Below are 26,774 nucleotides of genomic sequence, written 5' to 3'. Positions count from 1 at the left end.
TGCCTTAGCAAGAAAGAGGGTTTTAATCAATAAAAGACAGGCTGCCTTCTCTTTTAATCTTTATTTAGGAAAATAGCAATCAAAACCTTTAGATGCTTTTAAAAATAGCTATTTGAGGTCTCCTAAACTTAGTTGTGTCAAGGAAGAAAGTGAAGTGGTGGTTCTCAGGGCACTGCAAATATTTATTTTAGACCTAACGTCAATCCCCTCCCTTAAGACACCAGTTCCTGGAAACCCGAAGAGGCAGTTGCTACTGAAAATAGTGACTCCTCATTATTGTTGTTTCTTTGTTGGTCAGTTCAGGTATTTGTTTTGCCAGGAACATTCCTGTGTGGCAGCTGAGTCATGGTGACCAAACACATGCACTCATGCACCCACAGCCACGCAGGACCAACGAACTTTGCACTAATGCCCTTTACCTCCGACCTGCCAACAGCCTGGTAACCCACTGTGCTTTGGCAGTGCATGTGGGGTGTGAGCTGTTTAACTTGAGATTCAGAGACTTCTTTTTCTGACATGTCCAAGCCTTGCACTGCAAAAGGACCATAACTCAAGTGCCCCCTTTCCTTAAGCACCCTTTTAAACAAACATGAAACCTACTTCCCAAAGCTTATTTTCAGTAATGACACCTGGCATGAACAGGCAACCCACAGTCACATGCTGACTCACAGTCTTCAAGTGTTTCCCTGCTTGGTGACTTGACTTTGCTGTTTGCCACAACAAAAAGCAGTACATTGCAAACCCACCTTCCAAATTTACTTTTAACACATTTGTTGCAAATGGCAGCGCACGGACCAGTGTATGGCTGGTCTCAGAGCTGCTGTCAGGATGTCCTGTTTTCCGTCTGCTCCTGTCTCTTGTTGAAGTATTTCCTCTGCTCCTGTATGGCTTGTTCCAGCAAGGGCACATTCATCCCTTCCACGCAGGTCAATATTCGTGCCTTTACCACAGGACCCTCACCTGGGAATATAAACAGGAAGTTTCTGTAGAAAAATGAACCAGATGGAGCAGCTCGGAGGCAAAGAAAGAGGTTCCCTCAGGCAGCATGTGACTTCAGCTGGCCAAATAACCATAGCCTGAGAACTTGCAGGAGACCGGACCAGCCGCGTGCCTCCACCGATGCAAGCAGCATGCCCAGGAGCAGGTTAATTCAGTGATGTGCTTTCCCTCTGCGCTGTTGGCTACAAAATGCTGGTGGCTGACACTGGGCTCTCCTTGCTCTGGGGTACGCTGAGCCTAGGACATGTTGGTGCCAGTGCCTGCCATGCAGCATCCGTCTGCTTTGCAGCTGGACGAAGTTTGGTTTTCACTGTCTAAAAAGCATCAGGGATGGGTCTAAGCTCAAGAAGAGGACAGAACAAAGCTGGGCTTAGAAGAGGCTCAACATTGACTATAACCAACAAGTCATCAGTGGCATTCAAACGGTAACATGCAGCTGTGCAAAAGGGGCCAAACCTTGGTGACACAGCCACCATCTCAGCCTGCTCCCCTTCTACCCCTACAAAATGGGGCCAACTCACTCCTAAGCGGTGACCAAAATAACATGCCTTTCTAAAGAAACGTTGCAGCAGTGGCTTAGCAGATCACTCATCACATGCCACGTGCAGTGTGGGTTTCCACATGCCACCAAGGATTTCAATGCCACGAATGCGACTGCTCGTTATCAGGTGTGGCCAAGAAAACATGTGGGATTTGCTTCACAAACTCACTGCCCAGCCCAGATCAACTCCCCACGCAAAGCACCGTGCAACCAGAGTAACGCTTAGGGCACCCCAGGAAAGGACAACAGGGTGCCCTACATGACAGAGCCTGCCTGCATTCCTCACGCCCCGTGTCTGAGGGCAAGGATATAATTAGAGCCTTTCAAGGATGGCAAAGACCAACCCAGCCAGCTCACAATGACGTATTACTGCAATCAGCCATGTTTGGAGCACAGATGATGTGGTGGCTGGCAGTGATGCCAGAGGGCATTAGCACAGGTTTCACAAGCTCAGTGATGCTGCTAAGGCACTGCCTATTTCTAATGAAATCTGTGCTAGAGTACCAGATTTTCACCAAGGTATGGGGGGCTCTTCTCATGGTCATCAGGGAGAGACAGGCTGCTGAATCATGCACTCATGTGACCGGAGGCAGCTGCAGGAGATGAGCCTGCCTTGGCCAAAGCTGACCTCAAGTGACAGCATGTCTCACCATGCACCCAGGGAGCCAGGAAGGAGCGGATGGACCATGAACAGCAGCAAAGGGCACTGGTTCTCAGAGCATTTACCTTCCCTGTGTTCAGTCTCTCCTAGGACCATGTAGCAAGATCCTAGCTGGGCTTGGAATGGCTCCACAAACCTGGTGTCGACACAGACGTGGTAGTGAGCTGAGCTATGCTGAGCAGTGAGAATGGCTTCGGACCGGGCCAGGTCGTAGCAGTGTAACCTGGGAACGATCGATTTGGGAAGCTCAGCAGTGCAGAGGTACAACAATTACAGACAAAAGGAGGGGGATAAGCCAGTGAAGGAAAGTCCTGGCCTGCAGGGAGAGCAGGGTACCTTCTCACCTGCCAAATGTCCTCAGCGCCTCCCCCTCTGGGACTGAGCTGTTGATCTCCCATGGGAAGTAATAGACAGCAGCACTTGGCAGCATCTCACACAAACTGGGCCTGCAGTAAAGCAAAAGATCTAAGTTCATGTCACTCTAGTACCTGATATAGATACAAGGTGACACTGTCCCAAAACTCCTTCCCTGCCCAGAGCTCCCCATCCAGGGGGCTGCAGCAGCTTCACAGCTTCCTTGCTGAGTCCTGTTTGCAGCTCAGCGCACGTGCCAAGCCCCAGGCATCATGGCATAAAGAGGGGCTACCTTCCCCCACCACAATTCAGCATGAACAGCAACAGGCAGCCCACCAAAACATCCAGGTCCTCCCCACAGGTCTCCCCCAGGCTATGGGTGGGTTGAGAAAGGTTAAGGAAGTGGGGGAAAATGGTGATTGAGAACTTCGGAAAGTGTGAGGGACCAAGATGCAGGAATAGACCCAGGTGCTGGCATAAGGGGGTACCATGCAGAAAGATTGAAGGCATGACCCTCAGTCTGTTCTCATTCTGCAGGACAGGAAATTCCGGCAGTGTGTGATCCTGAAGCTGGAGAACAATTACTTGGATACATGCCAGCCTGGTTTCATCAGTACTCTAGTAGGGTTTAGAAGACGAATGATGAGGAGTGTGATGAGTGAGAATGATCTGGCCCAAGATAAGACTCAAGTGGGATGTCCTGGAGCTACAGCAGTGGAGCAGGGCTGGCACAAGCAGGCCAGCCACAATGTAAAGCACACAGAAAAGCAGGAATGCAGAGCAGCTTTGGCAAGATTTTAATTCTGCCCAGCCAGTGCTGTAGCCAGGCTGTTGGATGTGCCCAGAAGTGGTTTCTTTTGGCATCATTTTCCTCTCCAATTTCCCTTGCAGGTTGCCTGTGTTTGGCATGTTTCCATGTTCCATTTACTGCTTTTCTCTCTGGTTTCTTGCCCTGCTGAGGGGGGACAGCAAGAGCTGCACAATGGCCCTGGCAGAGATCCCTGCAATACAGACTAGTGGGGCCACCCCAGCAGGTTTGAAGACCACCAATATTGATTATGCAGCAGTGCAGACATGCTGAGCTGCAACCCTGTGGCTTTAACGCTTGGTGCCATTGCTCAGGGGGTTGCAACCTTGCAAAATGCCCCACCGCAGTCCCATGGAGGACTGTTGTGAGAGGCCACTGAAACCAGGGTGATCCTGGCTCACCCTGGGCTCTGCACATGCCCGAACTCTGGGTTTAGCTGCCCCATGGTCCCATACAAGGCTGTGCACACCCAGGGTGGGCTGTGAAACCCCTCTGGCAGGGTTCCTACCAGTAGCAACAGAGGTAGAAATCCAGCTCTGTGCATGCTGCCGCTCCCTGCATCTCTACCTCACCTAACCCAGATTTAAAAAACAGGTTCAATTCTGCACCTCCCGAACAGGGCAAAGGCCACCCTGCATCACTCGAGTTTTGCTCCTGAATCACACTGTGCAGTAGGATGGGATCAGCCAGGAATGCAAGGTGCTCAGTGTGTATTTAATGCATTTTTTAACGCGTGCCCAACCCCAACTGCAATACAGTATGTGCCCACTTAATGTGCTATTTAATGCATGTGCAACGTCAACTGCAGCATGTTCCATATGCATTTAAGGCACACTTGGCCCCATGTGCCTCTTGCATGCGGATTTAGCGCACTATCTAATGCAGTATGCTATAGGGATGTTTAATGAACTGTTTAATGAACTATTAAATGCCTGGCTGCCGACACAGCATGTCATGTACACTCTCAATGCGCAACTTAACGCACAATTTAAGGCACGCCAGGGCCCAAACGCAGCCCGTTACACGCACTACTTAATGCGCGCCCCCTGCAACGCACCACACGCCTGCTCGGTAGTCTCACGCACCATCGAATGCAGCTCAGCCTCAACGGCCAAACGCTGCGCGCGCGCCCCCGTGCAGCCGGCACCCCCCTGCAGCGCGTTACGTGCATCCGGGTGCGGGGTTAAGGCAGGCGGAGGGGCAGCCCGCTGCCTGCCTAGAAGCGCGGCGCGGCGCGGCGCGGCCCCGCAGCCCCGGCACGGCCCCCTGCTCACCGCTCCGCTGCCGCTCCCCGCGGCGGTCACGTGGCCGGAGCGCGGCGGCGCAGTGCGTGACGTCACGCGGGGGCGTGGCGGGGCCGAGGCCGGGGCCGGGGCCGAGCGGAGCCGCAGCCGCCGCTACCGCCGCGATGATGGTGATGAACGCGGACCTGCGGAGGGAGCGCGCCGCCGCCACCTTCCAGCCCGAGCTGCTCACCCACATCTTGGACGGCGGCGCCGAACGTACCCGCCGCCGCAAGGAGATCGGTGAGGCAGGGCCCGGGCTGTGCCGCCGCCGCTCCCGGCCCGGTGCCCCTCGCTGAGGGGAGCGGGGCCAGGCCGGGCTGGGGGCGCTGTGAGACGAGGCCCGAGGGGGAGTCTCCAGGGAGGGGCGGGAGGAGGTTTTGGGGGGGGGGCGTGGGGAGGAGCCTTTGGGGAGAGGGGAGACTCCGGGGGGAGGGGGGGCGGTGAGGGGAGGGTGTGCAGGAGAGGGGCCGCCTTGCGGAAGGGGGTTTGTCTGATGGGTCAGAGCAGGAGCAGGGTTGTGTCCCTGGTCCCCCCGCCTCCCCATCCCAGAGGATTTGGGGTGGCCCTGGTAGAGCTGTGTCCTCTTCCTCCTCGCTTCCACCTTCCTCCAGAGGGTAAGGGGCAGCTGCCCATGGGCGTTTCTCTTTGGCCCCCTCCCCTCCTTTTTGCTTCCTGCTACACTCCTGCCCAGCAGTACAAATGTGACCTGTTTCTCACCCACCTCTACCATGAAATGTCACATTAATGAAATACCTCCATCCTCTTCCTCTTCCTTTTCCGGGCCCACGCTGGCGTGGGACTGTCAGAGGCTGGTGTGTGTGCTGAAGAGGGGACACAGAAAGTCTGCAGCCTCTGGGCACTTCGGTTTGTAGTTGGCGTAGTGGGAACGATCGCTGTGCCCTTCTGCAAGGACTTCTGCGGGTATCAGAGTCCACGAGGCGGTCTGATCCCGCACTGACGATGGCTGAGGCTTTGAGACTGTTATTGAGAGGCCTGAAGGTCTTACAGCAGCGAATTGACCTCCAGAGTGCTCCAAACTTAAAATGTGGGTTATGTGTGGCAGGGGAGAGTGCTCTGTTGCTAGAGTCCCTCTTGACAAAAGCGTGAGACTCTTTTCTGACTTCATTAGTTTTTAATTTTCTGTTCTTGTACCTTAAAGTACGGCAAGTGAAATGTTGAATCGTTTTGCACCCCACAGTCTGTTGAGGTCTGTGGAAACTGAGTTTGTTTTCCTCTTCTGTTCTGTGTCCCCAGAGGCCTTAGTTATTAATGACCCTGACTTCCAGCATGAGGATTTGAACTTCCTGTCCCGGAGCCAGCGCTATGAACAAGCCATCAGGAAGAGCTCTCTGATGGTGATGAAGTTAAGAGAATATGGAATTGCAGATCCGGAGGAGATCTACTGGTTTAAAAGGTACCGAGCTGGTAGAGTTTGCTTCTTGTATGTACTTTGATCGTCACCAAGGCCATTAGAGTTGTACTTTTCCCCTGTGCTTGCTGCCCAAAGGGAGCTCAAGACCTGGATGAAAGCCCACTGAAGTCTTGGCTTCAGTGAATTTCAGATGAAACCCCGATTTCCTGAATTTTGTTTTCCTAGATTTATTACTAGAAATGCACCATTAACAGTTGCACCCTTTTTATTATATATGGTGCAGAAAGTAAAAAAATGAGCCCTTAGTCTGATTATTTTTTTCCCAAAAAGGAGCAAAAAATAGGCCCAAATATTTTGAATCTGGACAGATCTGGTGAGGTTGCAGCTTCTAATGAAATCTTTTAAAGCTGATTACTTCACTTTGCACTTAGACCTAATGAAGTTGCATTACAGGCATATTTGAAAATGTTCCAAGATAGCTTATAAATTCTTGTTTACAACTATCTGTCTTGTCTCCCTCCTCCAAGCTCCTGGTACTGTAGTGGTTCCCTTTGACCTTAGAGACTTTTTGTTGGTTTTGACCTCTTGTTTATCTGATAGTATTACCCTTGGACTGAGTTAATAAAAATGTTTTTACATCTGAGTTTCATTCCTTCCAGCTTGCAGGGAACTTAGTTCCTGACTGAATGTATTTTTCCCCTTAGTTTTACTAAACTCATTCTGATGTAATCAAACAGAAACTGCTTAACAAAGAGATTGCCCAGCTCTAGAAATCTGGACGTAGCACCATGGATATATCCTCTGGCATATTAAATGAACATTGCATGTTAAATAATGCACTGGTAGAATCACAAACCCCCCACTTGACTGGATTTGTAGAAAAGCTGTCATTGCCCTCAGGGTATGAGTATTGGAACTTAGCTGAAATCATCTTGTCTGCTGTAGTTTTAATTTTAAAGAAATTGGTCTACCTTAACCTGTGTCATGAAAGTTTTTGTGGAAGTAATGTAAATGATCATCCAAATATTGGCATCAGTGGACAGGGATAACAAGAAAAAAGTTCAGTGTCTGGATGAGATGATTCAGATACTGCATGGTAGAAGTTAATAATTAATTTTTCCTGCACAAAGATTATTGGAGGTGACAGGGAAGTTTCTTCAGTTATTTTGATGGAGAAAATTCCGAGAAGCCTATCCACTGTACCAGCTGGCAAATTCAACAAAGTTTGCAATGTAAATGCTGTCTTTTGGTTGTATTACTGACAACATTTTATGAAAACAGGACTTTTCTGAAGCAGTCAAATGATAGAATCTAGTTTTGTTTTTCCATAAGCTCGTTTGGGAGTCAGCAATTCTTAACTTTAAATGGATGAAAGCTCAGTATTTCACGTAGATACCAAATAATACATTACATCTGATGTGATATGGGTAGTAGGTGTGACTAGTCAGAATTTATGATCCAGAATCAACTGAAACAATGAGGAAGGCTTACTTTTTTTCAGGAGTCAATTCTAATTGCAGGCATTCAGGATTTCAGAAGATAATTGCAGTTGCTGTAAATTGACTGTATTTTCCAGTGTCTTCTGTAATAACATGAGGAATGAAAAGCAGTGTAGATACTTCTTACCTACAGGTGAAGCTTGTTTGCTCTAAGAACTATATGCTGTTAATATTCTAGATTTGGATTCTTAACTATAATACCTGGTGTTTGCAAGGGAGGATACTGGCTGACTGCTTCTTAATAAATGGCAGAAATGAAATTATTATTTTTTCATCCTTTGATTTAATTTATGTTTTAACGCCTGTCCCCACTTTCTCACCTGAGTGTCAGAATTTTTTTTTTAAGCTTAGTGAACTCCACCCGACTTGCAAAATTAAGTTTATTTCTGTCACGTATCCAAACATGCTAATTGGCGCTAACTAGAAGGGACTTCATTTGTGTAGAAGGTGACCTGGAGAAACTACATTTGGGCCTATTTGTTTTTCCAAACTGGAAAATTGAATGGATGTGGTGTTGTGACGTGCCTTGAATGAAGTTTATGAAATAGATTGAAGTCCTTCGTTCAGATGTCAAGTTGTATTTATTGTGATTGACCATCGGATCTTTTATGTCTGGAAGCTCAAGGTATTTTGCCAGTAATCCCTCGTGCCTTGTGATTATCCCCAAACAGCAGGGACAGATTTATTTACATATGGATTTTTTGATTTAGTTGTTTTCCTGTAGCTTTTGTATACTACCAGAAGTTCACTAAGTAGCTTTGTATCATGACTGATACATGACTTTATAGTTTAATTTATGAATGGATGAGGAGAAATGCTTCAGCTGCCCTGGAGATACGCTTAAACGTTTGTTGCTGCTGTGACACGTCAAAAAATGTTCCTCCTTTCTGTTTCCACAAGGGCTTTGTTGAACTCCAAAGCATAAGAGGATCTGTTAAATATGTTTAGAAGCCATTTTAATTGCTTCTCATCTAGGCAGTTTTTTCTGTGTCTTAACATCTGTCAACACTGTGGTTGCTGCTGTGACTACAGCTTTTGAAGGCCAGCAGCCTTAAAGTGCCAGTATTTAAGATTTCTTTTACAGTCTTAACTGCAGCAAAATGTAAGTCAGCATGAAAATGGGAAATTGTTCTGATGTGTAATGCTACACAGCTCTTTGAAGAGAGCAATCCAGTCAGTTTTAATTCACCTTCAAGTTTAAGTAACCTTCACTGAGGAAAATGGGATTAAATGAAGAAATGAAAAACAGTTGGGAGAAACTTGGTCATAGAAGAAGAGAAGATCCGAGAGCTGCAAGTCAACAGATGGTTCCTGTGTTCATAAGCATTGCATGAACGTGCACTTTACCTGTGAGAATTTGTCTTTACTTCTCATTTTGACACTAAAGTTAGGACCTGCATTAGCTTTCAGCAAATCACACCGGGAAAACTGTTGTAGGGGCCCTACTAGCCACCGCTAAAAGCATTAGGAGTGGATGAGTCTAACTTGTTTTTTTTTATACAAATACTGTGGTAGTAAACTTTTCTAACCGTTAGCTCTGAAGTCCAGTAAGCACAGGTCAGACACACCTCCTGCTCCTTCTCCACTGAGGTGACCCTTCATGCTCTTCCTTGAGAGAGTTACCTCAAGAACCACAAAAGAGTAGAAAAGCTTGCTTGCAGATTTTGCTTTAAAGTAATTGATCCTATTCTGTGACCCAGTTTTGCAAAGACATTCTCAGGCTGCAGTTGTTCATTTAGCTTCGGAGTCTCTCTGAAAACAGACTTTGTTCCTGCTGTGCACCGTTCGTTGATAGATATGCTATCAAACCCATCCGTCAAATGCAAGTACCTCGTACTATGTGGGTAGCATTGGTTGCTGTGAAGCCTGGAAAGATCTGTATTGCTAAAGTAGCTTACCACTACACAACTACTACACAACCTTCTCCTGTAAGTGGATTTGGATCTGCAGCCCTCCTCTTGGCTTGCTGATTACTGTAGCAAGTCTGACTTCAGACCAACAAGGCGGTCATTGGTCGTAGATCAAGCAACTACTGCTGGCTGCAGCTAGGCACTTCCAGTTGTGATGGAGCAAAATACTTCAACAGTTACACAACGCAGCCTTTGGAGAACAAGCTGTATAGGTAGTGGGAAATGCCAAGTGGGAAGGTAGAAATTGGGAGGGGAAGGAGTAAGAGTTTGGAGAAAGAAAACCTGTTGGTCCTCCCTTCACAGCTAGTACCTCTTCTGTTTGCCCTGTGTCATGTGGGAAACAGGATTCTCTCTCATTGTCATTCAAGTGGGGAAAAGGCATGTTGAGAAAGTCCCAATCATTCAGTGTGGAGTATGCAGAGCTGAAAAGTTTCTGCTGTAAATTAGCTGGGTTTCAGTTCTGCTTTCAACTTTGTTAATGCAAGAAGCTGTTAAAGTGCTGCATGTTTAGTCAGTGAAATAGTATGCCCTTCTGACCCAGGGATGTTAAAGTTTCTGCCTGCAAAATGTCTGTCTTCTTGCTCCTATCAGAGAAGTGCTAGTTAAGCACAAAGTATCTGGCACTTGCGATTAGACTTACTGATAGGCAGTGAAAGTTGCTGGTGTGACCTCTAAGAAGGTTATTTTTTTTTTTTCTGGAGAATTACCTTCAAAGAAGCAGTATCTGACCTGATTTTTCTGACAGCAAAGCATGTGCCTGCACCTTTTTAACAAGTTCTTTCATTGGCTTCTCAAAATATGCAAAGAACTGTTCAAGCTCTTCGCAAGCTGCCCTGAAACAGTGTATTTCAAACTCTGCTCTTATTTTCTCCCTGTCAGTTTGTCCTTTTTTGGCCCAAGGAGTAGATGCACAGTAATTGTGTTGTAGGCAGTAAGCAAGTAAAGGGTGCTGCTGTTGCTATATGGGTCCTGGCCTGAAAGAATAACCCACGTAGGAAACCTCAACAATGCTGAAAACCATTCCGTCTCACTGTCCTTGTAGCATTTTTAGGCCCTTGATCACCCTCGTAACTTCAGCTTTGTAAACGTGTGCTGCTGTAGGCAATAGAATATGTTCTGGTAAGAGAAATGTCTGCCTCAACTCTAGAGAACTCTAGACACTGTACCTGCACTGACACCAGCTTAAAGTACAGTTAATAAATTAATCACCAGCATTAGATTACTTGATCACAATAGTTTTGGTTCTGGAAAAATCCATGGCTCAGTCAGTCTTGTCCATTTAAAAACTGTTCCATTTAAAGTAAGTGTCTTCAACAAGCAGTTCAGTGCTGCTGAAGAAGCTTTGCCCTGCTTTCTCTCACCTGAAGACTGAATTTCACAGGTTGTATAGGGAGATGGTTTTGAGTTACTAATTATTTACTCCCCGCTCCAAAGCACTCATTTCAGGCATGGTGTAAAATGCCAGTCACAAATACTGCTGGAATTTGACAAACTATATGCATAGCATGTGCTATGCTGCAGATCTGTGTTGGCAACACACTCTTAAATGTGCCCCCAGAGCAGGTATTAATACCTCAAGAGGGAAGGATGTATTTCCCTTGTAGGTATCTTGGGTAGGTGGGAGAGATCTTGTATGTAGGTATTTGTGCAGAGCGCTCCTTTTCTCCTCATCCATCTTCAGAGTTTGGATGGAGTAAGTGTTCATTTACAGTAGGTTAAAGACGGAAAAACTGTTCAGACTGCAGAGTGTTGAAGGGAAGATGCTGTCATTTACTACATAGCTTTTACACAGTGAAACTTTCTAGCATGTTTGTGTTCTGGAGCTTTTTTTAATTGGGAATGTGCTTTGCCTGCCATTGTGGCTACTAAATTTCGTAGAGCTCTCTCTTATGAAATAACTTCTGTTTGGATGAGGCACACCAAAAATGTCTGATTCTTCTTCCATTCCCTCCAGCACTAGCCTGTAACAGTAATTTTCATTGAGGGGTGAGGTCCTGATCTTGCAACTGATAGAAGCAGCTACAGGGAATACAGAGATCTTTGGAAAAGCACTTGGTTACCAAAGAAGCCTTTTCCTTCTCAATACGCTGTGCTTCTAGCTAATAGTGGTCTAGTTCTAGGTTGCCAGCAGCAGTGGGATTTATTCCCACTGAGCCTGAGAGATGGAGAAGAAAATTGGTTTTCATGTCTTCAGTTTTATGTTCCCCACGAATCTTTGTATTTCCCCATTAGCATTGCTCCTGATGCCTCCATGTTTGGAGGTTGCCTGTAGGACAAAAAAAGGTTGAAAAAGCAAAGAGATTATTTGTCTTGTGCTACAGTTGGAGAAAAGCCTTTCAGGATCACAGTAACAGTAAGACTGAGATCCAGATCCCTCTATTTCTCTCCTGTAGAACATGCTTGGGCAATTTTCCTGAACCTTTCAGTCTCCACTTCAGCATGTTTCAAAAAACCTTAGAGATCCAAGCGACTGATGCTCAGAAGGAGAAATGGCTGCCCCTGGTCCATGGAGTCAAGATCGTTGGCACCTACGCTCAAACCGAAGTGGGACATGGTTAGTTCCCTTCAGGGATCAATGGGTAACCTCTTTTCTGTAACTCCAGTTTGTAAATTGGTGATGCTCCCTAGGTAAATCTAAAAGGGGGAAGGTAAAATAGTTCCGTTAACCATTGATGTTTCATGCCTTGTAGCCAGACAGCTGCTACATTTTGCATCCCAACAATCACAGAGTTAGTTTTGATCTTTTCCAGAATGCACCTCTTAGCTGATCACTGATTTTGTAGTTGCTTACCGTTGTTTTAGGGTGAGGAGGTTGTTCCAAGCCCAGGGAGTCTGAATTTCACTTGAATTGGTTGGAACACGTCAGTCAACAGTACTGTGGGTTTTATTTTTGCTTGAGTTCGGGGCATGTGTATTTCAGAGTTCTTAGTGCATGACTGGCCTTTATAAATATACCTTTAGATGCAATGTAGCATGGTGAGGGTGTGCTTTTTTGTTCTTGAAAGTAAGGCTTGCTTTGCCCCAAGCACTTTTCTTCCAGATGCTACTCCACTGCGGCTATACAACTTTATGGAAAGATCTTGGTTTCAAAGAAGAAAAACATCTTATTCCTACTGCTGGCGAAAACTACTTTCTCTTCTTCAAATGGAAGAATATTTAATGTCTCAGAAAAGTCTTTTAGCCCAAAACTTGGAATCATGGCTGTTAAATACCAGCAAGAATAGTTTAACAAACCAAAGGCTTCGGTGCTTGTGCTGGCATCTGAACTCGGAAAACATGATATGTACAAGTCTGGACACTTGCAAAAGTTAGATGGTGATGCCTGTTGCCTAGCTGTTCAGTTGCAGCTACTCACGGTAGCTGAAATGTTTGTAGAAGATGCAATGGAGGACACCCTGTCATCTGTTCTGCTTGGGAGAGGCGGAGTGAGCAAACCTAGCTCGAGACACGACTGGATGGCAACAATAAATAAATGCCTGCTGACCTCACTTGATTTTTCACACCAACTTCTTTAACACACATCCACACCAACTTGGTATTTCACATTAGATCAGTGCACTTTCTTGCTTGGTGATGGCCTGGTTTGCTTATAGTTCTTGTGTCACTTGATGGTAAAATTAGTATTTTGACACTTAATAGAACAAATATGGTGGTAGTATGGTAAAGTGAATGTACTTACCGTGCTGAATAGTTAAAATGCAACTGTTTGGCATTCCTGCTGTGAATACTGAGTGTCCAACTACTTCATCAGTAAGGCTTCTGCAGTAATTGTCACTGAGCTCTGCTTAATTTAATCCTGATGTTTAGAAACTGCTATGGGGAAACAGACCTCTGGATTACTGAATTGAGTCCTAGCCGGAATGGGTAGTTACTCAGTTTTATCTTAGCGAGTACCTACTTGAGAGCCTGTGTTGATTTTAACCTATTTCATAGTGATTAAGTCTCTCAAAAAATATAAAAGAAAGAAAAAGCACAAATAGCACAGGGATGAAAAGGAAACAAAAAGGAGTAGTGGAAATACTGTACTGTTTCTACTTGGTTTGTAGCTACAGTTAGTAAATAAGGATTTTCTTTCAGTCTTTGACTGTCAGCTGCGTGCTTCTCACCAGGACTGAACTCACTTAAAAGCTGGTGTTCCTGATAACCCATTAGCCCCCTGGTGAGCTTGGTCACTGTTCGGTCAAAAAGCTTAGAAAACATTGCTACTGGGTTTATTAGATGGTTGAATTTATTTGTAGGTGCCTGAGAATATCGGAGAAAAGAATTGCAGTTCTTAGGAAGCTCTAGGGATAGAGCTAGTTCATATGAGCGTGTTTAGAGGTAACACAAGAATGCACTCTTCTTCGATAGGAATGCCAGCTGAGTTTGAGCTAAGCTCAGATCAGTGTGCTTTCCATAATGTATATCTCATTTAAATATATATATTTCTGTTAAAGACCAATTACAGTATTTCATACATAAATGGGCCAGATGAACAACCTTTGTACAGAAGGTACTGATCTTCAGTCTATATTCCTGCTATATTAATGCTCCAAAGCTATCAATATTTAAAGATTTAATAAGCATTTAATTCTTTATATCAGAATCTAAGAGAGCACTTGGCTACTGAACCGTGATGTTTGGCAGCACTCAGAGGAGTGGTTCTAATGAAACAAGTTTAATTGGGGAGACTTTGTACTGTTGATTTGCAAGCTGAAAATTTTTGGCTTTCTTGCCAAGTTTTTATGTTCACAGCTTTGACTTACACATGCAGAGCACTGTCCTTTTAAGAGAGCTTTTAAAAAATAACAGAAGTTGAGTTGGAATGTAATATATGCTAGTTGTGTCTGATCTTTAATTAAAGAAAAAATGTACTATATAGTACAGACAGTTTCAAAAAAATAAAGTTTGGTGAAAACCTAGCTCATTCAGTTGGGTAAATTAGGACTTCTATCAGGTTCTGCCCTCAAACCATGAGGGGGAAAAAAAGAAGTGAACTTTGTATCTTTGGGTGAAGGCTCGCTTCTGCCAGCCAGATCACATCTTCAGCAATCTGACAATCTGACTCAGCCCATTTAACTTAGGGATGCTCTGGTTTCCAAACCATAATGAAGGTCTAGGCTGTATTTTGGTTTGGATTAATACATTTTTTATCAGTCATGGTGCATCAAAAATATGAGAATGTTGTAAATACGTTTTATGTATGATTAGAAAGAAATGTGTTGCAGCATGTTTATTTCAGAGTAAGTGTAATTTCTTATTATTCAGGCTTGAGAAAAGGACAGTGCTCTGGCTTTCTAAAATACACTTGCTGAATTCTGATTTACATGTGAATCATTTTTATTTTTTTTCTTTTTGTCTCTTCCTAAATCTCCACCATGAATCCTCATGCTTGCTTCCCTCCCATAATGTTCCCTTCACACTCCCATCCCATGACACTTCTTCACAGCTTTGTTCATCGTGGACGGCCTGAACCTCTGGACCTTCATCTGGGCATGTTCCTCCCCACACTTCTCACCCAGGCAACCCCAGAGCAGCAGGATCGCTTCTTCATGCCTGCCTGGAACCTGGAGATCATTGGCACTTATGCCCAGACTGAAATGGGCCATGGTACAGTACATTCACTGAATGCTATTGCTAAGAATGGCTTTGTGTACAAAGGATTCCCCTGCCTGGGAAAAATGGTGTGTGTTTACCCCACAGTCTTTACACGTGCAGCTGTGGCTATAACGAGAAGTGGACTGTCTCTGAAATTTTTAATAGATCATTACGCCATGTGCTGCTTGCCCTTTTTTTTCTTTTCCTCCTATGGGAGAGTTTGATGCCTGTAGTTCTATATGTGAGCACACTGGGTGCTCCCCTTGTGCTGTTCAAGCCCTTATAGATTTTGCATATGGCTATGGTGATATCAGTTTGATGACATCTGTTCATTTCTACACTTACCATTCTTTCCAGTGTGGTTTCTGCTTTGCTGTACTTAATGTTCGGTGTGAAGACAAAAGGACAGAGCTTTAAAGTACTGAAAGAAATGTCAAAAAAAGTAAGAGTTGCTTGTCACCTTGGGACTGACCTTGGATCAGAGAACACGTGGATGATGTGGTTCCAATGCTCATGTTTTGTGGGAAGCTTTATTTTATTTCTTTATCCCTCCAGATTTTTAGTTCACTGCCGTATGTTCTTTGTAATTGGACCATGAAATGTGGGGGTTTTTTAATTCTTTGTCGCAAGTAGATTTTGTTGCTGTTCCTTTGCTTTCAAGCTTTGAAATGGATTTTGATAACTCCGGCAGTATTGTGTTTGCAACACTTTTAATCCAAGTTTCAAAGGGAGGATATTATGCCTTGGAAAACTTTAATTTTGACATCTGAGAGTTGCAGATGAGAACTATTTTCAAAAAACGAGCAGGATTCACCTTTGTGCTGAAGTGAAATATAGAGACTGTATGAAGCATAAAGTAACTGCAAGTCTGTGGAGAATCTCTTGCAGCTAGTGAGGTTTGAAGATCCTCTGCCAGCAGTGTAAGTCTGTGTTAAGCTGCCTGTGGAAGTCTACCATTAACTCCATTCTTTGGAAATGCGGTTGCATCAAGGGGATATCCTTTTTCATGTTGAAGCTCTTGTGTAGAGTCACTGGCTCTGTTTTGTTCTGGCAGTCCACCCTACAGGATTGTTCACATTTTGTCTTACTCAAGCAAGTAGGCCTGGTGATTTTTTTATTATTTTTTTTTTACCACATGCAGGGACAATACCACTGTTCAGGCAGGCGTGTGAGAAGTAAAGAGTTGGGGGCAGAAGACAGACTGTTGCTGGAATTGTTACCTTCATTTTTTTGCAGTTTCTTCATCTACCTGCATCAGTACCCTAGCATATGCATACCTTGCTGTCTTGGAGCTATGGATGATTTCATTTGGGAGAAACTGCTCCATCAAGGTGGAGAATGTAGGCCTGATGAGGGAATGAAGAGATGGTGGGCACTACTTATTTCATCTTGTGGCTGAAAAGTGTATGATTTTTATTTTGCAATTTAATCAGATTGCAATTTTAGTGAAATCCAGGTGAGCATGTTTTTGTGGACCTCTTAACTGAGAAAGGACTTTTAGTGTGTCATAGCAAAAAGGTGTCAGATCAGAGGTGCTTGGAAAACTGCTTTTAGACCACTGGGGAAAAAATGCAACATGTTTTCTGAGGATTGGCTTCAGGTCTCAGAACATGGTCTGACTCTCACTTGTTCTTCCTTAATTGGTTGATATTTAGTCCTTTATATAGCCTAAAAACAAAGTTAAAATTTGTACATTACTACTGTACAACTTTCCGTTGTCTAGTTCTGTGCTTGTCTCTGTTCTGTGACTGACTTTCTGCCAAAACAATGTGTTTGCTTGTTTTCAGGAACTCATCTTCGGGGTCTAGAAACTACAGCTACTTATGACCCTGCTACCCAGGAATTCATCCTCAACAGCCCCACTGTGACCTCCATTAAGTGGTGGCCAGGTGGACGTAAGTGCATCACTGTGTGTCTAAATCTGGAAGATGTGCAGAAAAACGGAGGGAGGTGATGTCATGTGGATTATATTTACAGAATGATGTCTGAAAGTTCATCCAAAGAGCTGGCTGAAAGGCAGTTACTCTTGCACAAGTGACAAATTTATCAGAGCCTACTAAAACTTCGGGTTATCTGTGCTCTGAGTTGTTTCTCAGAATCATTTGCGCTGTATGGATTTGGCATAATTTTTGTTGGGTTGTATCAAAATCCTTGTACTTCCTTTGGCTTCACCGGCAGGTTTGCCAAGGACTTGGTATTGTATAGGCAAGAGAATCATATTGTGCAGTTTCTGTTGACTCGAGCAACACAGTTTGTCTAGCTGTAGAATTCGGATGAATTCTCAGTGTTGTAAATCTGGTTTTCTAGCACATGATGTGGTTAAGGTAATCTCAAATCCTGCTCTAAGGAAGGAGACTGTGTATATATGTTTGACTTTGATGTTTTTTTTTCCTTCTGACTCTCACTCCTTTTGCAGTTGGAAAGACGTCGAACCATGCCATTGTTCTGGCTCAGCTCTACACTCAGGGCCAGTGCAAAGGGCTGCATGCCTTCATTGTTCCCATACGGCAGCTGGGCACCCATGAACCTTTGCCAGGTAAAAATGAATGTTATAGGTTTAGCACTCATGGAATATGTTAGATCTGTTTCTCTGAAAATACATATAGAGCTGCATATGTCTTGTTAATGTACATGGCTTATTGCACTAGCTGATTTGAGTGAGTAGTTGCAGGTTACAGGGCTTAAAGGAGTCTTTTCTTATGACTGAACTACCACTAAATGATCTTTAATGTCATACTTTCAATGTGAAGGTTAGTTTGAGATTTGATTTTGTCCCTAGTGTTCCCCAGCTATGCGTTCTATGAGGCAGCACGTCCTGCTTTCAGAAAAGGAGAGAATACCTTTCATCATCATCTGGCTAGAAGTGAGCTGGATGATCTTTAGAGACAACTTCCCCAGGGACTGGATAGTAGAACTGCTTGTAAATTAGGAAGATCCCCATGTTTTGATGTCCTCTTGTGGTGGTTTAACCTGGTAAGCAGCTAAACACCACACAGCCCTTTGCCCGCTCCCCCCACAGTATAGGGGAGAGAATCAGAAAAAACATAAAACTCATGGGTTGAGATAAAGGCAGTTTAACGGGACAGAAAAGGAAGGGAAGATAACAGGAGAATACACAAAACAAGCGAGGCATGGTGCAGTTGCGCACCACCTGCTGACTGATGCCCAGCCGGTCCCCAAGTGGCAGGCTGCCATCTCCCAGCCAGTTCCCACCAGTTTTATTGTTCAGCATGATGTCATATGGTATGGCATATCCCTTTGGCCAGTTTGGGTCAGCTGTCCCAGCTGTGTCCTCTCCCAGCTTCTTGTGACCCCTAGCCTCCTCGCTGGCAGGGCAGTACGAAAAGCTGAAAGGTCCTTAACTTGGACTTTAGTCCAAGTTAAGTAACTTTAGTTGAGCTCGGCAACAACTAAAACATCAGTGTGTTATCACTATTATTCTCATCCTAAATCCAAAACGCAGCACTAAACCAGCTACTGGGAAGAAATTTTATCCCAGCCGAAACCAGGTTACCACTTTTCCATCAAGGAGACTAAGGTCCTCGTTAGCTGTTACTCCTGACAGTGCCAGGACTTGCTAGAAAACTAATAATCTCCTTATTGGAGAAGGCTTGAATCTTGTGTGGTGTTTAGTTCCTTATTTTTAATGCAAGTGGCTTTATCTGTTGCAGGTATTACAGTGGGTGACATTGGGCCAAAATTTGGTTATGACGAAATGGATAATGGCTACCTGAAAATGGACAACTTCAGAATTCCTCGGGAAAACATGCTGATGAAATATGCCCAGGTAAAGCAGTGAATTTCAGCATATGCTATTAAAAATGACCACTTCAAATCTCTTTTGTGGTTCAATAGTGTACCAGAAAGATTGTAGCTTGCTTGTAAGTGCTACCTGGTGAGTTTAGAACTTGATAAGTGAACATGTGAAAGGGAGGAAACTTTAAAAATCAACAGGCTGTTATTTTTTTTCTTTTTTTGGTAGGTTGAACCAGATGGCACCTATGTGAAACCACTGAGTGACAAGCTAACCTATGGGACCATGGTGTTCATCCGATCTCTCATTGTAGGCGATTCAGCTCGCTCCCTGTCCCGGGCTTGCACCATTGCCATCCGCTATAGTGCAGTGAGACACCAGTCTGAGCTAAAGGCAGGGTAAGCGCAGTGAAATAAAAGAGCAACCTTAAGTGCTGAGGGAAAATTCTCAAATACTGGAGGGAAGAAGGACTGTGGTTGATGTTGTTTGCTTTGGCGCTTGATAGTTTCGAAAGACTTTCATCCGGGGAGGTGAATAATCTTTTGGGTTTTTGACTGCCAAAATGTCTTCCCTCTGCCAGAGGCTTTTTCTGTGTGGTCTTAGATAGACTGGCTTGAGACGGATGCGGCTTGTCCTATCCAAGTGGAGAACCTCCTTAAAGCAGAATAAGACTTGTGCAGCAGTTTGCCAACCACTGGCGTGCTAATTCATCTGTATTTTGCTTTAGGGAACCAGAACCCCAGATCCTGGATTATCAGACCCAACAATACAAACTCTTTCCCCTCCTGGCAACAGCATATGCTTTTCATTTTGTGGGAGCCTACATAAAAGACACCTATCATCGGATTAGTGGAGACATCAATGAAGGGGATCTGAGTGAGCTGCCAGAGGTACTGTGTCCTCTGGAAATCAGAGGGGTGTTTGTTGATTTTGTGTAAGGACTCATTATAGCATGAAGAAAAGGCATCAGGCCTGTTCAGCGTTCAGTCACGAGACATCTTTGTACTTTTTTAAGATGCAGAGATCCCAAGCCCGGTATGTGCTGGTGATTTTACTTTTTTATTTGCACTATTCATTTAGCAGCCCTTTGTGAAAAATAGTGAGAAAGCTACTGTGAATATATTTTTTAAAAAGGTGACTTTCCAGAAATGATGGCATATCACTTGGGACTGGAGTTAAAACTGGTCTTACGCTTGTGTTGTAGCTTCTTGATTGTTCTTCCAAGTGACTGGGGTAGAACTGGTTTGTTGATCAAAGGTGTCGGTACTATACTGAAGGGTTAGGTTTTTAAAGTGGTAGTTTTCAGTTCGAGATTCTGTCTGAGAACCTGATGTGACAACAGGCAATTGAAAAGAGTCTTGTACATATAACGCATAGAGACAGAAAGGATGGGGTACTACAAGCCTTTACACGTACAGAGGTTTTCATATAAATAGTTTGGTGCAGGGGAAGGTTCGTAGAAGAAAAACAAGGCCCTGTGGGATGGTGGAAGGATGATGTTGACTCTGCTTTGTTCTGGGAGCTGCAGTACTTAACCTGTACGTGTGTGAGCTAAGAATGGGAAATAAAAAAAATCTAAACTGGCTTTGCTTTTCTCCATCAGCTCCACGCACTGACAGCAGGGCTGAAGGCGTTCACTTCCTGGACTGCCAATGCTGGCATCGAGGAGTGTCGGATGGCGTGTGGTGGGCACGGCTACTCTCGCTGCAGCGGCATTCCTGACATCTATGTCACATTCACCCCGTCTTGCACCTATGAGGGAGAAAACACAGTGATGATGCTGCAGACAGCTAGGTATGGTAGCTTCTGTCCAGAGATATTCTTGCCTTGGCATTATGGTCTTTGTAGCTAAGCGATGAGCAGAGGAGTATCCCATATTAGCATGAAACCGGTGTCTCATGTTTGTCTCTTGCCCTGTTTTGGACAGAAAAGTATATGCCTACAACTGTTCTTTGCTAGTCCGACCCTAGGTGAGATGACTTCTCTCTGTTCAAGCGACTCATGCATTAGAGTTGCTATTTGTGGTCTCTGTTTTCAGATTCCTTGTCAAAAGCTACACCCAGGTTAGCTCTGGGCAGCGGGTTGCTGGCATGGTGTCCTACCTTAACGATCTCTCCAGGCAACGCATTCAGCCACAGCACGTGGCTGCTAGGGCTGTGACAGTACGGATCAACGATCCAGTCAGCTTGGTGGAGGCCTACAAAGCACGTGCTGCCCGGTGAGTTCACGCTTACCAGACTGAGTCAAGCAATGGTAACGTTACGTGTTTTGGGAGATGGTAGTGGCGCGCTGCCCTGTAACGTTAGATTCTTGGGGTGTGGTTTGCAAAGCTTTGCTCCATGTGTTGCTTCCGAGAAGTGACACACTTTACCAGATTGGGGTCAGTCCTAAGTGCTGTGAGGTTACAAGAGGCTACATAGAGCCTATGCATAGCCTAGTTGCTCTACTGTCTGCTCCATTTTGAAATATCTTTTTCTAATTTACATGTAAAGTATATTAGAGCATACAAATACCAGTATTATTCAAACTGCTCGGACATCTGTCTGGAGAGAAACAATATTAAAACGTGTTGTGAAGGAAGTGTGAGAGCAGAACAGATGCCTACATGTAAGTATTCTAGCACCACATACCTGCTGCCAAGTACACCCCTCTGTAGCTGTGTTCTAGCTGCAGCAGTGATGATAGGTGCTTTAGAGCCACAATTCTCACTCCAAGCGTGTATTCAGTCATGGCACGTGACCTCTGAGTTCTTCTGATATGTTAAACTGAAATTCATATGAATTCAGTGTACGTAATCTAGTTACTGTAGCGTTACTGCGTAATCTGGTTTTCTTACTCTTAAAAAATAGGCTTGTAGAAGCTGCAGCAAAGAATTTGCAAGCTGAACTGAACCACAGGAAGAGCAAGGAGGATGCCTGGAACAGAACTTCTGTTGACCTTGTGCGAGCATCTGAGGTCAGTGATGTGCCCGATAAATGTGCTGTAAGACCTTCTCATCTCCTCATGAAACTGATTCACCTGCCTTTTGTTTCTTGTAGGCACACTGCCACTACGTGATAGTGAAGCTTTTCACAGCAAAGCTGTCTGAGATCAGTAATGCAGCTGTCCGTGCTGTCCTGACCGAGCTGTGTCTCCTGTATGCACTGTACGGGATCAGTAAGAACACAGGGGATTTCTTGCAGGTTGGTGTCCTACTCCAACACTGTAAATCTCTAGAGCCAGAGTCATTGTTTACAAAGATGCTTTAAATGCAAAGCAGCAGGAATGCTTCGGTGTAAGGTCTCAACTGTTGACTTCCAGAAGGCCGTTAGCAGGTCTGATGGAAGGCTCTTAGCAAGTTTCCCTTGTGATCTGTCAGAAGCAGAGTTGGATGATAAATGATAATGTGGCATCTGTCTAGGTTAGCTTCTGTGTTTTCCAGTTGGTGACTAGGTGTTGTATGTTAAAAAAAAAAAAAGAGTTAATAAAGGAGATAACATATTAGGCATGCGCCAAGAGCTGTATGCATTTTTAAGTTAGTGCACAAAAGGGAGATATTATAGTCCAAATGTTAACCCATATTTCAGTGAATGGGTTTAGATTGTCAGGTATTGTTTTTCTTCTCTTCATTCTGTCAGTTTGAGAATGTATTTGTGCAGCAGTGTTTTATTTTGTCTTCAGGCAGACACGATATGTTTTGTCTTCCCCCTTCCCTCTTTGCTGCATACCAAAAAGTTCCCTGAAACTAGAAGAATTTAATATACACGTATCCATATTCTTCAAGAAAATTTGCCACTGAAGTTAGTATACAGGACCCTAAAGAATGAGTCTCCCTTCAAAGATTAAATAGCTGGGCAGTATGGTGGGCTATGCTGGGCCTCTCCTTTTGCTTGTACACTTGTAGCAAATTGCTGATTTTGTTACTTAGTGCTTAGAAAAAAACCCCAACAACTAAGAAACTAGTGTTTTATGAACTGCTGCATTTTAGTGTGTGGGAAGGCTGATGACCTATGTTAAGCCGTAGGGGAAGGTTCCTGTGACTTGTGTATTCTTCTGATAATTTCTTCCCCCTCTCCCCAAGGCGGGTATCTTGACCGATACCCAAATTACTCAAGTGAACCAGCGTGTGAAAGAGCTCTTGGCTATAATCCGTCCCAATGCAGTAGCACTGGTAGACTCCTTTGACTTTCATGATGTTCATCTTGGATCTGTGCTTGGCCGGTATGATGGGAATGTCTACGAGAACATGTTTGAGTGGGCAAAGAAATCCCCACTTAACAAAACAGAGGTAAAGAAACCTTACTTCTGCTTAGGTCACATGTGTCCAGAGAAATAACTTAATTTAGGGTTGTTAATTTTGATCCAGTGATGTCAGCAGGTAATTGATGAAGGGGGGAGAAAAATCACTAGTGGTAATGGACCAGAACTAGCAACCTACTTCTGCTTCTCTGCTTTCAGCGGGATATCCCTGCGGGATACTTCTGAGTTTCTCAGTTGAGGGAGGAAATCATACACTCCCTAGAGAAACAACTGAATGATCTCATCGAGTTTAAAAGCAGTTATCACTTGCTGTTAATTCTGCTTAGTGACAGTAGCTGTGAAAGCCTTACCTGTTTTCTGGTAAATCTGCCAGTGTGTTCAGGCAGTAGTAGTGACTGGAGAAGAAAATAAATTGCTCCCGTGTGGTACTTAAGTGTCAGGTGTTGCATATCTGTCCTAAGGCTGTAGCTGCAGCTGAGCTAATAAAGTAAACTGAACTGAGAAAAGTTGGTGTCCCTTTTCCATCAGCTGAAACAGAACTTTAAATCCTGTCTCAGTGGCCTTTACTGCCTTTATTTGACTGACACAGACTATCTCCTGTGATGGGCTGCCAGAGACTGCAGCTGTAGTTAAATCCCACCAGAACTTACTCATTTTTTTTATACTTCCGAAGTCAGTGGGACTTAGGAGCTTCATTACAGTCCCCTTAGGAGACCTTGGCCAGTTTTCGTTTAATTAAAATGCCAAATAATTGTCTGTATGGGTATAAGAAACCTTGCATTCTTTTCTTACAAGAAAGGTAGTGGAGAGGGGCTTATATTCTCATGCTTTGTGTCATATAGACATGCAAATACAGGAGTTAGCTGGCTGTTCTTAGATCTCCAAAGTGCCCCTGATTCACATTTCCATGGTATAAAAACAAACTGGAAGATGTGAAGAGCTAAACTGTTTTAAAGATCAGGCCTGACTGTCTTAACCACTGTCTTGTCCTCTTACAGGTTCATGAGTCTTTCCACAAACACCTGAAGCCGATGCAAGCCAAGCTGTGAAGCCTGCTGGTTTTTTTTAAAATGCACACTTTTCCTGACCTGAAAACTGGGTGTTTTTGTCCTTTCTTCAGGCACCTAAATCAAACCTTTCAAATCCTGGTAGCTGTAGGACAGTGAATAATTGTAGCCTTTCTTTCCACTTTTATAAATGGAGGAGGTATTTGGGGAGAGTGTATAGGAACTGATGCCTGTTTTAAAAGTGCAATTATAATGGTAAAATTAACCTTTTAATAATCTAAGAAAGCTTTATGGATTCATACAAGGATTGCTTTTGTGAAGCTGCTAACTAGAGAGAAGTTACTGTCAGCTGGAAAGGTAGCAGGATTTTACTACTGAGTAGTTAACAGCCCTCAGGCAATAGCTTCTAATAAGCAGTTATGTCCTCCCTCCAAAAAGCATCAATGTCTTGATTTATTTTAAGACTAGCACTGCCTCTCTCCTTGTTTGGCAAATATTTATGCGATCTAAAGCCTCCTGCACAGTTTTGTGCACGTGAGTCTGCATGTGGCACTACTTTCCTGACGTAACTGGGAAGTAAATATGCATCCTTCTCTGGAGCTCTGCTTCATTCATCTCTCCAGATGTGTTTTCTAATACATCCTCCTTTCACTGCCCTGCAGAAACTCCTGACTGTGTGCCGTCTCCAACGCTGGCGCCTTACTCTTCGTTGATAGGAACATAGTAATGCTGCTCTGAGGAAGAAAACAAGTAGTAATAATCAGCTGGGTGCTGGTAATAGATGTTCTGCCCTTCTTTTAACTATTAGTATTTTCATAGCACTATCTCAAAGCACTTTACAAATGTTACTTTAGGGTGATTTGATGTGAAAAACCACGTGTAGTGGTAGAAACTGCAAATTTGACCTGGAATGACGAAGCCAGTATTTAGGGGCAGAAATCAGTTCACCAAGGTCCTTGGGTCTTCAGATTATCCTGGGATGTTCCTCTGTTTTTTTATTCTTCAAGAAAATGACAATCCCAAGTGAAATGTCCAGACTTTTTTTCCTACCCATGCATTTCCAAGGAGCTTTCTCTGATTCACTTAATTTTGGTTTTATATTGACTTGGGACTTGCACAGTGCTGCCTGGATTTAACAGGTGAAAGATTTAGCTTTTAACCTCCTGATGCCCAGTGAAATCTGCAGCTACAACTACAAATCATCGCTGGTGGTTTGTTGTTTGGGGTTTTTTTGCAACTTTGTCCAGTAACAATCCTCTCTTAGCAACAGATAAGAGCAGCTTGAGCTTAAAATGGTAAAAAGCTTCAGCATGAATCCAAATCCTGCGGTTCTGAGGCAGTATCAGAGAAGCTGGTTTTCTGACAGCTTTTATTATTCAACTATCTGTTAGTCTGTAATTTTGGATCAGTTTTCATGGATGAGTTTTTCCTGGCACTAACAATGATCAGATACAATGTTTGTCTCCACGTGCAGTAGCTGAACAGAAAGAAATGTTTAATTTCAAATAAAATAATCAAACTTGCCTTTTGGCTACTGAGTTTTTCAGGTCAAGTGGAAGCACACCAAAGGAGGCAAAGGGCTAGGGCTTGGCCTTTCGTTTATTCAGTAGGGCAGACTGCTGACCTGGGCAGGGATGATGGAGGAGCAGGTTAAAAATATGTTAATGAGAACAGTACTAGCTAAATGTACAGATTTAATAAATTACAAAAAAAATGTGTTTTCAGACAAAATGTCTCTCTTTCATGCGTTGCCTTCAGTGGATCTCATTTAAAGTAACGGGTGAAGTAGAATGTTCAGAAGACCTTAGTTGGATTTTATTTGTCTTATTTCCACTCCGACCTTTCTGACTTTGCTCTGCAGTGGGCTGGGGCAGCCGGCCCAGTCCAACAGTTACCCTTGCCTCCGCTGCTGCTCACAGCCAAGGCAGAAATTAAACTGGCAGAGAGCGGAGCGCTCTGTGGCGTGTTGCTCGGTGTTATTATGGCTCATAGGCGGGCAAAACCAGATCACTGCCGGCAGCGAAGATTTAAAAATGGTGTTTGGCAGCGGAAGCTTTAATTCATAGAAGGTCTTTCTTTAAGAAATTGTTTCCCCCTGTTTTTTTGGAGTTGGTAGTGATATAACAGCACGTGCTGTGCTTCTTTGCTGTTGGTGAGGGTATTGTACGCGTTTTGTCGTCTTACTGCTGTTGGGGGGTGAGGTGATACCTGAATGCCAGCGTCTGGTGTGACTTGCAGTGTCTGATGGTCAGCAGAGTTTAAACGCTGTCAAATGGCCCTGCGTCCTCGCTGGGACTCGTCGGTTGTGGGCAAAATGTCGGTACCATTTCCACAAGTGTTGAGCCTCTTCTGCTCAAGTGTTGGTGATTTTGGTGTCGGGTCATGACGCGGTCTGTGACCACAGTTACCTGTCTTGATTTGAGCCACGGAGTCGTTTAAAAAAGTGCCACCTTTTGGCAGAGACTTTAGAAGGAGCCCATCTTCATGGCTGGCAGCTTGCGTGGTTGGGGGGTCCGCAGGGTGTAATATCTCAAAGCCACGCGTTTCCCCAGGGATTTTCTGGAAGTGCCAACTCAAGTACAAGAGAAAGGCAGGAGCAGGCCTGGCTCTGTCCTGCAGCCAGCTTTGGGAAACGTGAATTTATTTTTTAAACCTGACCTCGTGTTCGCAATGCGCTGCTCCCAGCAGTGCCCCTTGCCGCAGGGGCTGCTGTGGGGAGGAGATGCTCAATCTCACCTCTTCGGAGAGATGGGTGCTAATAATAAAT

General features: G+C 44.4%; 2 protein-coding genes across 6 annotated transcripts; one reads left to right on the top strand and one right to left on the bottom strand.

Annotated features, from left to right (window-relative positions):
- Positions 1 to 42: 42 nt before the first annotated feature.
- TEN1 (TEN1 subunit of CST complex) lies at positions 43 to 4,705 on the bottom strand. Of its 3 annotated transcripts, none has more exons than XM_080388390.1 (4): positions 4,638 to 4,705; positions 2,546 to 2,647; positions 2,267 to 2,424; positions 43 to 960 (listed from the first exon to the last, which is right to left on the bottom strand). In XM_080388390.1, the coding sequence occupies exons 2-4, from the start codon at positions 2,629 to 2,631 to the stop codon at positions 824 to 826; spliced, it is 381 nt and encodes a 126-aa protein (XP_080244516.1). In that variant the 5' UTR covers positions 2,632 to 2,647; positions 4,638 to 4,705; the 3' UTR covers positions 43 to 823. The 3 variants fall into 3 exon arrangements, with proteins under 3 accessions (XP_080244516.1, XP_080244515.1, XP_080244514.1); XM_080388389.1 differs by lacking the exon at positions 4,638 to 4,705 and adding an exon at positions 4,345 to 4,603 and having other exon boundaries at positions 2,546 to 2,648; XM_080388388.1 differs by lacking the exon at positions 4,638 to 4,705 and adding an exon at positions 4,449 to 4,590.
- Positions 4,706 to 4,753: 48 nt separating this feature from the next.
- ACOX1 (acyl-CoA oxidase 1) lies at positions 4,754 to 25,531 on the top strand. Of its 3 annotated transcripts, none has more exons than XM_080388327.1 (14): positions 4,754 to 4,889; positions 5,904 to 6,063; positions 14,859 to 15,019; positions 16,795 to 16,902; positions 17,424 to 17,543; positions 18,679 to 18,794; positions 18,990 to 19,159; positions 19,489 to 19,651; positions 20,365 to 20,555; positions 20,800 to 20,979; positions 21,611 to 21,716; positions 21,800 to 21,943; positions 22,822 to 23,028; positions 23,999 to 25,531. In XM_080388327.1, the coding sequence occupies exons 1-14, from the start codon at positions 4,772 to 4,774 to the stop codon at positions 24,047 to 24,049; spliced, it is 1,995 nt and encodes a 664-aa protein (XP_080244453.1). In that variant the 5' UTR covers positions 4,754 to 4,771; the 3' UTR covers positions 24,050 to 25,531. The 3 variants fall into 3 exon arrangements, with proteins under 3 accessions (XP_080244453.1, XP_080244454.1, XP_080244455.1); XM_080388328.1 differs by lacking the exon at positions 14,859 to 15,019 and adding an exon at positions 11,824 to 11,984; XM_080388329.1 differs by lacking the exon at positions 4,754 to 4,889 and adding an exon at positions 11,824 to 11,984 and having other exon boundaries at positions 5,923 to 6,063.
- Positions 25,532 to 26,774: the final 1,243 nt, after the last annotated feature.

This window comes from Falco punctatus, assembly GCF_963210335.1.
Source record: "Falco punctatus genome assembly, chromosome: 1".
Taxonomy (NCBI): domain Eukaryota; kingdom Metazoa; phylum Chordata; class Aves; order Falconiformes; family Falconidae; genus Falco; species Falco punctatus.
This window is presented reverse-complemented; position numbering and strand designations above follow the sequence as displayed.

Excerpts from the sequence above, each read along its gene's own strand:
- TEN1 (XM_080388388.1), bottom strand. The coding sequence starts at position 4,534 with ATGCACGTAACGCGCTGCAGGGGGGTGCCGGCTGCACGGGGGCGCGCG. Across the intron at positions 2,425-2,545 it reads GCGCTGAGGACATTTGGCAG|GTTACACTGCTACGACCTGG; the intron begins GTGAGAAGGTAC and ends GATCGTTCCCAG. Across the intron at positions 961-2,266 it reads AGAGACTGAACACAGGGAAG|GTGAGGGTCCTGTGGTAAAG; the intron begins GTAAATGCTCTG and ends TTATATTCCCAG.
- ACOX1 (XM_080388327.1), top strand. The coding sequence starts at position 4,772 with ATGATGGTGATGAACGCGGACCTGCGGAGGGAGCGCGCCGCCGCCACC. Across the intron at positions 16,903-17,423 it reads TAAGTGGTGGCCAGGTGGAC|TTGGAAAGACGTCGAACCAT; the intron begins GTAAGTGCATCA and ends CTCCTTTTGCAG. Across the intron at positions 17,544-18,678 it reads CACCCATGAACCTTTGCCAG|GTATTACAGTGGGTGACATT; the intron begins GTAAAAATGAAT and ends TATCTGTTGCAG.